Below are 12,199 nucleotides of genomic sequence, written 5' to 3'. Positions count from 1 at the left end.
GAGTCGGGCAAAGGGGTCGAAGACCAGCTTTGTTGCTGGCGCTCTCACAGCGTATGCTTCTGAAAAGTTCCATCCTTTTGTTGGATTCCCTTACGGTGTTTATTGAGTCCTTGGCTAAAGCCACAATATCTCTCATAAATGTAAGATGGCAGAGAGTGTCTACAACTGCCAAGTCTAAACTGTGAGCAGTGCTGTGCACATAACGTGCTTTTGCTTGTATATCCAAAACTAACTTTTTTAGTCCTTTGAAATTACCTCTCATATTCGAGGCACCATCAGAGCACTGTCCTCTTAAGTTATCCATTGACAAATTAAGATGAGTAAAAACTTCTTTTAAAATACTAAACAGAGTTTGTGATTCAGTGTTGGGGGTCTCGTATAAGCCAATAAAGTCTTTGTTGATGATTATGGCATCATCGACAGTATGAATGCAAAATGACACTTATTCGTGAATCGAAGAATCACTTGTTTCGTCAACCATAATAGAAAAATGTTCAGTCTTCTTCATTGAAACCAATACCTTTCTCAACACATACTTTCCTAGTAGATCAATGATCTCATTTTGAATATCATGGGACATCCACTTATACCCCGAACGCCCTAACCAATCTTTAAACTCAGGTGTGCCATTCTTTCGAAGTTCCAACAATTGAAAAAAATTTGAGTTTACATATTCGTGCCCTCTAATTGCTAGTCCATGTCGACATAGAAGTTGCACGGTAGTAAAAATTGTCTCAATAGCTAAACAGCCTTTTTCATATCACTATCTAACTGTTTATTCAATTGGGAGGCCACACTTCGGTTGTTGTTGTTGTTGTTGTTGTTGTGGTCTTCAGTCCTGAGACTGGTTTGATGCAGCTCTCCATGCTACTCTATCCTGTGCAAGCTTCTTCACCTCCCAGTACCTACTGCAGCCTACATCCTTCCAAATCTGCTTAGTGTATTCATTTCTTGGTCTCCCTCTACGATTTTTACCCTTCACGCTGCCCTCCAATACTAAATTGGTGATCCCTTGATGTCTCAGAATATGTCCTACCAACCGATCCCTTCTTCCAGTCAAGCTGTGCCACAAGCTCCTCTTCTCCCCAATTCTATTTAATACCTCCTCATTAGTTATGTGACCTACCCATCTAATCTTCAGCATTCTTCTGTAGCACCACATTTTGAAAGCTTCTATTCTCTTCTTGTCTAAACTATTTATCGTCCATGTTTCACTTCCATACATGGCTACACTCCATACAAATACTTTCAGAAACGACTTCCTGACATTTAAATCTATACTCGATGTTAACAAATTTTTCTTCTTCAGAAATGCTTTCCTTGCCATTGCCAGTCTACATTTTATATCCTCTCTACTTCGACGATCATCAGTTATTTTGCTCCCCAAATTGCAAAACTCCTTTACTACTTTAAGTGTCTCATTTCCTAATCTAATTCCCTCAGCATCACTCGACTTAATTCGACTACATTCCATTATCCTTGTTTGGCTTTTGTGGATGTTCATTTTATACCCTACTTTGAGAACACTGTCCATTCTGTTCAACTGCTCTTCCATGTCCTCTGAGGGGCTCGGGCCACCACAGGCCCTATGGAGTCTGTGCCTGTGGTTGCAAAAGCAGTTCCGTTAATGGTCATCTTGTAGTTACCTTACAATCTCGTGACTGAATAGGGTTTGTTTCTGCTCTTCCTTTCAAATCACTCGTATAATTCTTTCTAGTCTGGCAGGATGAAGTGTTGTTTACATACATTCATATAATTGCGGTCTCCTTTGCCCTTATTACTACCAGAAATATCCAGAATGAAATTTCATTCTGCAGCAGAGGTGAACTGATTTGAAACTTCCTGCTATATTAAAACAGTGTGTTGGTCTGGGCCTCAAACCAGGGACTTTTTCCTTTCATGGGCAAGTGCCCTTCCAACTGAGCTATCCAAGTGTGACACAACTGGTTCTCACAGCTCCACTTCCGCCAATGTTCCAGATTTCATAGAATTTCTCCTGCATACCGTGGAAGATTAGCACTCCTCGAGGTAAGATATTTTAATCTATATTTGTCCATAATAACTTTACAGTCTTGAACATTGTCAGTTTGTGTAAATTTACAAAAATATCTACCCATACATATAATGAATACAGACAACAAGTAGCACATTATATACTATTATATTAACATTTACCCCCATTAATATAATGAGGTATAAAAAATTAGAATCGTCAATAATGGTGTTCAGAAATCTTTGAGTGAATGTAAACGTTTTTCGTTTAACAGCTGCTTCATTTTGCCTTAAAAAAGATTTCCCTGAATTTCCATTATATTATTTGGCAACCTGTTGTAGAATTGTCTTCCAGCTTCAAGTGGATTGAGATTTCTAGCTCCTGTATTAGTCATCAGTACCCGATGATGATGACATCTGGTTCATGTATTGTAATTATAAATGTCTCTATTAATTGCTGTAAGTTCATCATTATCTTGTACAAACTTAATAGAGACGGCTTAGCCATAACTGAGGGGATTGTTTCCAGATAGAAAACCGATTGGAATTCCAATCTTCCACACAGTTTTAATGTGCTAGGAAGCTTCAACTGAAATATCATTTTTTTCCCCATTGCGTGATCACATTGATGGTAAGAGAAAGCCATTTCAGAATGAAATGAAAGCAAAATTATGGTCATACAAATATCTCTTCATGAAAAGATTCCTAGTGTTGTTTGACAAAATGAGCATTTGTAAATAATGTTTGTTTCACAAAGTTTTGAGGAATTCCTGAAATTAAAGTTGTGACTAAATTTTTATATGAAATTGTGGTTTGGGAACTATATGACAGTTTTGTATGTATGTTTTTTGTTATTTCCATGTTTTATTCAGTGAAACTTTATTTTTCATTACAGGGAACAGATGAGAACCGAAATGCAAGATGTCCTCAGAAAGCTTAACAGCAGTCCTGGCAGAACAGCCGTTCCTTTCATAGTGCATTTTCTGCAGTGCTCTTCATTTCAAGAGGACATTCCTCTCCAGAAGGCAACGAAGCTGTGCAGCAGCATTCCAGTGCTCCTGCTCGCAAGAAGTGAGGGCATGATTAAAGCCAGGTGTTGTGTTCCTGAGGTCAGTGTACTCTTTTTCACATTTGTGGCATCGGTGGAGATAATGGTGGAATATGGATGGCATACCTTAGCAATTCATTATTCATCACATAGTTGATGAACAATGTACTTTGAGATGTGTTACCATGTTTTAAGCAGAATACATCTTTTAACATTATTGAGCTTTTGTCTGCTTGTCAGATATACAATGACGAGGCTAAACATTGTGACCACTCTCCAATGTATGTTTGACTGCAGCCTCCTGACGAGCTAAGGAAAGGACAGGGTGACCCAAAAGTCCATTAACATTTGAAGAGGCACTAATTCACAGAATAATACAGGTAGAGAGATGAAAATTGACACATATGTCTGATATGAGTTGAGGTTTTATTGGAACTGAAAACGAGTGCAAAAATTGGTCAACAGATGGCACTGAACAGCAACACATCAATGATGCCACACGAGAACCTTGTATATTATGAGCTGTAGTGAGACAGAGTGGCAGGTGCACCAGCAGTTACGGCATGTTGACTTTACCAGAAAACGCACTGTTAGTTAACCTTCGCTACCAGACCAGAGAATCCAATACAGGAATCTTACAGTCCTTTCACTGTAAGAAGGAGATTTGAGTTGGTAAAGGTCCTGTGACAAGAGCTACTATGAAGAAAATGATCACAAAATGGAACCCAAGGGTTGTTTAGATGATCGGCCCCATAGTGGGCGAACAGACACAAGTTATATTGCTGCTCATTCAGTTCAGACCAAAATGTAGACATAAGCATGTTCATCTCTGTACGGTGAAGTCATCACTCGCGAAGTCGCATGTCGCCCTGGAATTCCTAGCACTACCGTTTGGAGAGCACTAAGGTATACCCTCCAACACTATCTGCACGAAATCCAGGGTTGTCATGAATTGTCAGCCATCAGTGTGTGACGTGCAGAGCGTTTGCAGTTTGAGCACTTCAGAAAATGGGAGAAGATGACAATTGGTTGTCTAACATATTGTGGACCGACAAAGCCCATTTGACACTCTGAGGTCTGTCAACACCACAGTACAGAATCTGGTCTGCTGGAAATCCCAGAACTGTTGTGGAAACACCATTATATGATGAGAAAGTTGCTGTGTGGTGTGTATGTATCACATCACTTGTGATTGGACCCTTTTGCTACAAATGTGAAAGATATCTTGTGCACATCATTTGGTGAGGATCATGTGCTGAGCTGCCACTTCCATTGTGCTTGGCCTCTGTTCCCCAGACCTCAGTCCATGTGATTGGTTGTGGGGTTACCTGAAGTCGCAAGTCTCCTATGGGGTTACCTGAAGTAGCAAGTCTACCATGATCGTTTGACCTGATTAGGGATTCTAGAAGACAACATCCAATGGTAATTTCTCACCATACCTACTGATATGCTGTATAGTGCTGTTCGTCATTTTGTGCCCTTTTTTAGTTTGTGTAAAATATCATGTCACTGTAAGCATGTGTGTCAATTTTTTACCTCTCTACCTACATTACTCTGTGAAGTACTGATTTTCTAATGTTAATGGACTTCTGGTCACCTCATATATAAGCAGAGCAGAGGTGAATGAGGAGTCATTCTAAGAACAACATGACATGCGAATTGAGCATCTCAGAAATGGCGTAGCTGGTTGGCTGATTGTGTGCCTCTGACATGAGCATTTATGGAAAGAGGTTGAAGAGTGTGAAACCCCAAGTAGGCAAAAAGATGTTGGATGTCTTCACCTCGTCACAGAACATAAAAGTTTGAGTCTTGTCCACTTGGCTCTACTGAGGAGGACGGGCAGTAATCTGTAGCAAATCTAATGACAAAGCACAATGCTGGAGCAGGCACAAGGGATTTGGAGCACACCATTCATAAACAGGCTTGAATGTGAGAATTTGGAGCAGATGACCCCTGATTATTCCCCTTATTGACATAAAGACAATTTAAATTACAATTTCAGGGGGCTTGGGATCTTCAAAATTGGACAGAGGGTGTATGGAAATGTGTTGACTTATTATGCCAGGTCGATGTGAAACATTCTCTGCTAGTCCCTTTTCCATTTTGCATTAATTTGACTTGTTTTTATTTATTTATTTATTTATTTTTTTTTTTTTTTGTGTCAAACGAAACAAAATACATCAGTTGATCATGAGAGAAAATAACTGATGTCCAAACCCTAACCAACAATGCTCCTTAAAGAAACTGCCTGTAACATGTGCCAGAAGTCTAACTGGAATGCATGGCTTTACTGAATAGCAGACCGACCTGTTGTTTCTGCATCGTAGAAGTCCAATCGTGCATCCTTGACCTGTTAAACTCATCTGATTTTACCTGCAGCCTGCGGTGCTCCCGCAACACGCAGTGAAGCTAAATGTTGCAAGTTGTGTTGGCAACACCGATCGTGGATTACATCAGCATTTCTTCTTGCTTGTCTCCCCTCTCCACTACAGCCTAAAATATTCTGTTAATTCTGCCAACACCTGAGGTGCAAACCATCTTTTGAGCCTCATATAACTTCTTCAGTGACATCAAATATCAATAGGAAGAAAATGGGATGAAGTTAAGCAGTACATTGAGTAAGAACTTAGAATCGAACTAAGTGTTACTAGTAAGAAATGTAGAATTGGAGAACTCTTAGCATTGATGTTGTGAGTTTTCTACGAGGGCTACAAGTTTATGATGTAGAATCATGAAAAAAATAAAATCCGTTAATGTACTCGTAAAATCAAAGTTTCAGTGTATGTTGTCAAGGCTTGGTGTCATCCAGTTTTGTAGGTGTACATGAGTTACAGCAATTGCACAAAGTTACAAATGCTTTGATCAGAATTCGTAGAGTTCATGCAGCTGTAACTTTGTACTCTCGACCTGACAGTACTGATACTCTAGAGAGAGAGAGTTATTTGTGCATGAATTTACACCATTAACGTGCCACAACTCTACTGTGATTTGCAGCATATAGCATTTGCTACCTCTCACATTGGACTTCTAATGACAGGATAGTATAGGAATTGATGGCATTTAAGAATCCGATATTCTCCCAAAACAAAAATTATAAAATAATCTCCCTGTCACAGCCAAGTGGTCAACACCACGAATAAAATCACAACACTGAGGCAATAAACACTAGAATAGTGGAAGCATCCAACTTACCGACATGACTTGTAGTGATGGCATTACGACTGGCATAAGCTTCGTGTATTGTTGGATATCATCTAAGTCTACATAAGTTGTCACAAATCAAAAGGTACTTTGGCAACACAAAGCAAATTCACAGCATAACTTGCTGAGATATTGACGTAATATGCTCAAAAACAAAGCTTATTGTGCCACAACTGTGTAGGTGTCTGACTGCTCCAACTCTCAGTTGCGTTCTTCCTTAACTGCTGCTCCTCCTGGGCTTCAGTGATGTCACACCGCCGACTTCAAGAATTGTTAATACGGGTAATATTCTAATAAATTGCATTGATTGCTCCATGGGAGACACACTCTGACCTGTATCTGGCAGAATTTCTCCAGTTCCCTAATGATAACAATTCATAACTGTGTCATGCACTGCTTTGCTTCTGTCATTTTACACTGCCTCCACTTGGGCAAACAACATATTTTTTCCTTAACGTACAGTTAGTATAACTACACCAACTTTCGAAAATTCGTGACAGCAAGGACTGAGCACACGTCAAATGTAACTTGCATTTTTCTGCTCTACACTGCCCTGCTACTTGACAATGGTGGCCCACACTCACTGTGCCCTGTATGAGTTTTTATACCTGATTATTTTATTAATTTGTTGATGAGGAGGGAGAAGAGCATGCATGGTGGACAGACATACCATTGCCACGTTTCAAATGGTCGTGTGCAGAACACCTGCATAATGGCTTGTAGCAAGACCTGTCATCATGATGATGACATGATGGTGATGGTGATGTGTATGTGATAGTCTCCACGAGACATCAAAAGTGTTGAACTGTTCTTTAGAACTTGTGGAGATTAGTTGAAAGTGCGTCCAAGAGGTTGATTGAATGTGGGTCAAAGGTGAAGGTGTGTGTGTGTGTGTGTGTGTGTGTGTGTGTGTGTGTGTGTGTGTGTGTGTCACTCATTGGTGTCCCAAATGTACTCAATAGCACTGAACTAAAATGAGCAGCCTGTGTGAAAGGGGGCAGGGGGCACCACAAGAGCTGTGTGGAGTGGTTTTTTTTTTCAAACCATTCAGATTCAATTCAGGAGTGATGGGAGTGGTGCACTGTTTTATTTAAGTCATCCAACTAAAAAATATATGCATATGTTCAGAAATGAAGTTCTCTGCAGATGTAACAGGGACCAACTTTTTGTGTGTTTACACCTTGCTTGTGAGAATACCTCCATCACTTTGCAGAACAGTGCCTGTCAGTAAGCAAGCTGCACCACCCTTTGTGGTTTTTCACATATTTGGCATGTACCAGTGTGTCCTATCAGTCTATGTGACATTTTTGATAAGTCAAGTGTCAGATAGTGATGTTCTCGGCTGGGGCTTATCCCTTTGCCCTGTGCTGACATGTAGTGAGCAGAGGTACACGAGTGACACAGTCGCTTTTTCAGCAGATAGGGCGGAGTTGGCTTGAACTATTAATTGCTTGCCAGTTGTTTGTTAGAATTTAGTTGGTATGTGATTTCCTGCACTGGCCACAGTCTTTCCGCAGTGGATAGCAGATTGCTTTCAGCTTGTTAGTATACATGGAAGTAATTGCCTGCAGTTGCATTTTGCCCAAATACAGTTATGGTACACCTTACAGCACATGTAAAACCCAGTGCTTGCACAGTCTCAGACATGGAGTGTCCTGTTGCCACACTTCTACTTTAACAACATGAGAGTTGCATCAGGTACATGTGACCAGAATTCTAATTGCTCACTTTGTATCTTCTATAGGTGATGTCCCCCTAACAGAAGACCACACACAGTTGAGTTTCTGTTTATGATTTGGCACTGGAATGAGAAATGTGTAGGTCTACTTTTCCTGTAATGAGTACATAAAGTCTTTTAAAGGATGCCATTAATTTATTCAAGTCTGCTGTCAGCCCCATTGGAGTCTGTCTTTTCCTTTCTAGCAGAAACCAGGAAAAGCAGTACTACCATACAAGCCCATGCTGAGATAAGCCAATGAAGCGTGGAGACACTTTCATGTCTTGGCTCGCAACTACAACACAGTATGCTGCCCAACAGCAGGTCTTACGACATATTGCACGTGTAGCTACTTTTAATTCATTTACTCATGAGTATATATATTTATGGAAGTAGTTAATTAAGTAGTCCTAACAGCTGTTATATATGAGCTGCTTTCCAAAAGTTCCTAAAACTGGAATTTTGCATGCAAATGGTTATGGGCACATTGAAGTACTGCAGTGAGTCTCCCCATATATCGTTCTTGAATCCTTTTCGCCACTGACTGCAAGCCAGACATTTTGATTTGTTGTTAGTGAGTATATTTCCATTCGTGTCTTTCCGTGAGTTTGTGGGCTTTCAGTGACTGACCTGAAATAGCAGTGTGTCTTCACAAAGTTTTGTTGTAAACTTGAGAAAAGCACCAAATGCTGCAGCAAGCGTTTGAAGACCTAGCTGTAGGCCAGACACAAACATGACTGGTATAAGCATTTCAGAAATGGACAATCATCAACTGATGATGATGGTGAGGACAGCAACCGCTCTGGTTGACCGTGAACTGGCATCACATGACAAAGTGTCCAGAAACTGAGGGATCAAATTCTGAAAGACTGTATGTTCCAGCTGTTAGACATAATAAATGATTAAAACTGAATGTGTTTAATAAAAATTAATGTTGCCACTGGAGTTCCCATACTAATAACATACTTCTCTATTGTCAACTCCCATATTAGACATGGCCAATATTATGCATCTATTTTATTGATAATTGCAGATCTCCAAAACAGTTCATAGGACAACTAAAGCAATTACCAAACCTATAATTTATGTTGACTTTAAATAACTATTTGCAACAGTTATTTAAAAAGTCTCTGGTTTAAGTAACTGCCTTTCAATTGGAGAAAGTGGGAAACTAATGTGATTGAAAATAAATTGGACCAGATTTTGTTATATTGTGGAGATCTGAACATTTTCTGAGGAGCATTTTCATGCATGTCATTTCAATGACATTCAGTAGATGGTACTATTAAATGGTCCTATTAAAGGACAGTACTGACACTGCAGTGTAAGCAGCTTGCACCAATTCAGCATTATGGAGTAAAATTCACAGGATGGAAGGAATTTTACTGCATTTGAAGCTTTGGTGGGCTAACTACACTTTGCAGTGTCCCTTCCTAGATCTGCCCATATGTGTAGTTCACTTGAGCTGCCCCAACTAGTTTCTTCATGGCTGTTGTTCAGTGAACACAAGACATTTCAGTGAAATAAAGAAGAAAAATGAGTAGTTCTGCAATACACTTTCTCTGAAAGTAAATGCCTCCAATCTTTGAAAGAGACCCTCCACATTGCCTTGCCATATTATGTGCTTCAGGGATGAATCGTGACTGACGTGTGTTGTACCATGATATAAAAGGATTCTTAGACCTGCAGTCATTTGCAACTTACATAATTAAAGTAACAAAGCTGTGTTATTTGAGGGTGTGACATGCCTTTATATATGAGTATATAGCACATCATTTATTTTATGTGATTGGATAGATAATAAAATCTACACACAAAGCGGCGGCAGGAGAAAACACACACAAAGAGGTTTAACTTACGCAAGCTTTCGGAGCCAGTGGCTCCTCCATTCCGGCAGAAGAGTTGAAGGGAAAGGGAGAGGGGTGAAGGAAAAGGACTGGAGAGTTTTGGGCAAAGGGGCACAGTTCGCAAAAGTCACCCTGAACCCCATGTCAGGGGAGACTTACTGTATGGGATGAGAAGGGAAGACTGATTTTTGGGGGACTGCTCGGGACAAGATTTGAAAACGTGAGCTTAAAGGTGGAAGACAGGGTAATATGCAAGACAGAGATTACTGTTAAAAAAATTGTGTACTAGTTAATAAGAGTGAAAAGCTAAGCATGTTGTACGTAACAGAGGTGAGAGGGGGGACAGCGAAAAATAGGTAGGTCAGAAAGTGAAAGATGTAGAAAACTAAAATGGAGTGAAGGAAGGAGTAGCTACTGTGAAGAAATGCCGAGATGGAAGGAATTAACGTAAATGAAGGCCAGGTGGCTGGTGAGAACCAAGGACATGTTGTAGCGCTTGTTCCCGCCCGCAGAGTACAGAAAAACTGGTGTCTGGGGGAAGAATCCAGATGGTGTGTGTGGTGAAGGAGGGACTGAGGTCACGACTGTCATGCTGCAGAGCATGCTCTGTGACAGGATATTGTGTGTTGCTAGTGTACAGGCTCTGAGCCATTTATCCTAACTGATAACTGTGTGATAATCATGCTGATGTAAAAGGCCAAACAGTTTTTGCATAACAGCTGGTTTATGATGTGTCATTTCACAGGTGGCTCTTCCTTTGATAATATATTTTTGTCAGTTATAGGGCTGTTATAGGTGATGTTAGGAGGGTTCATAAGGCAAGTCTTGCAGCAGGGGTGGTCACAGGAGTAGAAGCCATAGGATAGGGAGATGGGCTCAGAAGGAACATAGGATCTGACAATGATATTGCAGAGATTAGGAGGGCAACTGATAGCTATTCTAGGTGTGGTCAGCAAAACCTCAAGACAGAATGTATCTCATTTCAGAGTATGATTTTAGGAAGGCATGGCCATGTCAAAATAGCTGATTAATACATTCAAGACCCAGATAATAGTGATTGACAAGTGGTGTACTCTGAAGTTGGTTTTTGGAGGGATCAGCAGTATCAGGATTGGTTGTAATGACCCAGAAATCTGCTTTTGTACTAGGCTGGTGGGGTAACTACATACAGTGAAGGCTGAGGTGAGAAGATTAGATTAGATTAGTACCTGTTCCATAGATCATGAATACGACACTTCGTAATGATGTGGAGCGTGTCAGGTTCATAAAAGGTGTCTATACAAGATAATACATTACACAAAATATTACACAACACTTAATATTTTTTGTGGGGGTTGAGGAAATTACCCACTTATTATATCAAAAAATGCATCTAATGAGAAGAAGGACTTGCCATTAAGAAATTCTTTTAATTTCCTTTTAAATGCCATATGGCTATCTGTCAGACTTTTGATGCTATTAGGTAAGTGACCAAAGACTTTTGTGGCAGCATAATTTACACCCTTCTGAACCAAAGTTAGATTTAACCTTTAGTAGTGAAGATCATCCTTCCTCCTAGTGTTGTAGCCATGTACACTGCTATTACTTTTGAGTTCGTTCGGATTGTTAATAACAAATTTCATAAGTGAATATATATATTGTGAAGATCTCTAGCTGTTTAAATAAGTGTCTGCAGGATGATCTTGGATGAGCTCCAGCAATTATTCTGATTACACGCTTTTGTGCAATGAACACTCTTTTACTCAATGATGAGTTACGCCAGAATATGATGCCATAGGAAAGCAGAGAATGAAAATAGTCATGGTAAGCTAATTTACTCAGACGTATATCGCCAAAATTTGCAATGACCCTAATAGCATAAGTAGCTGAACTCAAACATTTCAGCAGATCCTCAATGTGTTTTTTCCAGTTCAACCCCTCATCAATGCATACACCTAGAAATTTTGAATATTCTACCTTAGCTACCGATTTCTGATCGAAGTCTATACTTATCAATGGTTACATTCCATTTACTGTGTGGAACGGTATATACTGTGTTTTTTCAAAGTTTAATGAGAGCCCATTTGCAGAGAACCACTTAATGATTTTCTGAAAAACATCGTTTACAATTTCACCATTTAATTCTTGTCTGTTGGGTGTGATAGCTATACTTGTATCATCAGCAAAAAGTACCAGCTTTGCATCTTCGTGAATATAGAATGGCAAGTCATTAATATATATTAAGAACAGCTGAGGACCCAAGACCGAACCTTGTGGCACCCCATTCTTGATTATTCCCCAGTTTGAGAAATCACCAGTTTTTTGCATATTATGTGAACTGCTTATTTCAAGTTTCTGCACTCTTCCAGTTAGGTATGATTTAAACTATTGGAGCACTGTCCCATTCATACCACG

The 12,199-nt window shown here is 39.8% G+C and overlaps 1 protein-coding gene across 2 annotated transcripts in view; it reads left to right on the top strand.

Moving 5' to 3' along the window:
- The window catches only part of LOC124544968 (alanine--tRNA ligase, mitochondrial), a 91,838-nt gene that overhangs the window by 78,031 nt on the left and 1,608 nt on the right, over nucleotides 1–12,199 (top strand). Inside the window, exon 12 of one of the 2 annotated variants that reach the window (XM_047123715.1) lies at nucleotides 2,888–3,101. In XM_047123715.1, the coding sequence (XP_046979671.1) occupies nucleotides 2,888–3,101 (214 nt within the window). Of the gene's footprint in view, nucleotides 1–2,887; nucleotides 3,102–12,199 lie in introns of those variants that run through there. The other variant, XM_047123716.1, reaches the window with a different exon arrangement.

Source organism: Schistocerca americana, chromosome 8 (assembly GCF_021461395.2).
Source record: "Schistocerca americana isolate TAMUIC-IGC-003095 chromosome 8, iqSchAmer2.1, whole genome shotgun sequence".
NCBI classification, from domain to species: domain Eukaryota; kingdom Metazoa; phylum Arthropoda; class Insecta; order Orthoptera; family Acrididae; genus Schistocerca; species Schistocerca americana.
The sequence above is the reverse complement of the archived record's forward strand: the minus strand, read 5'-3'. Positions and strand labels throughout refer to the sequence as shown.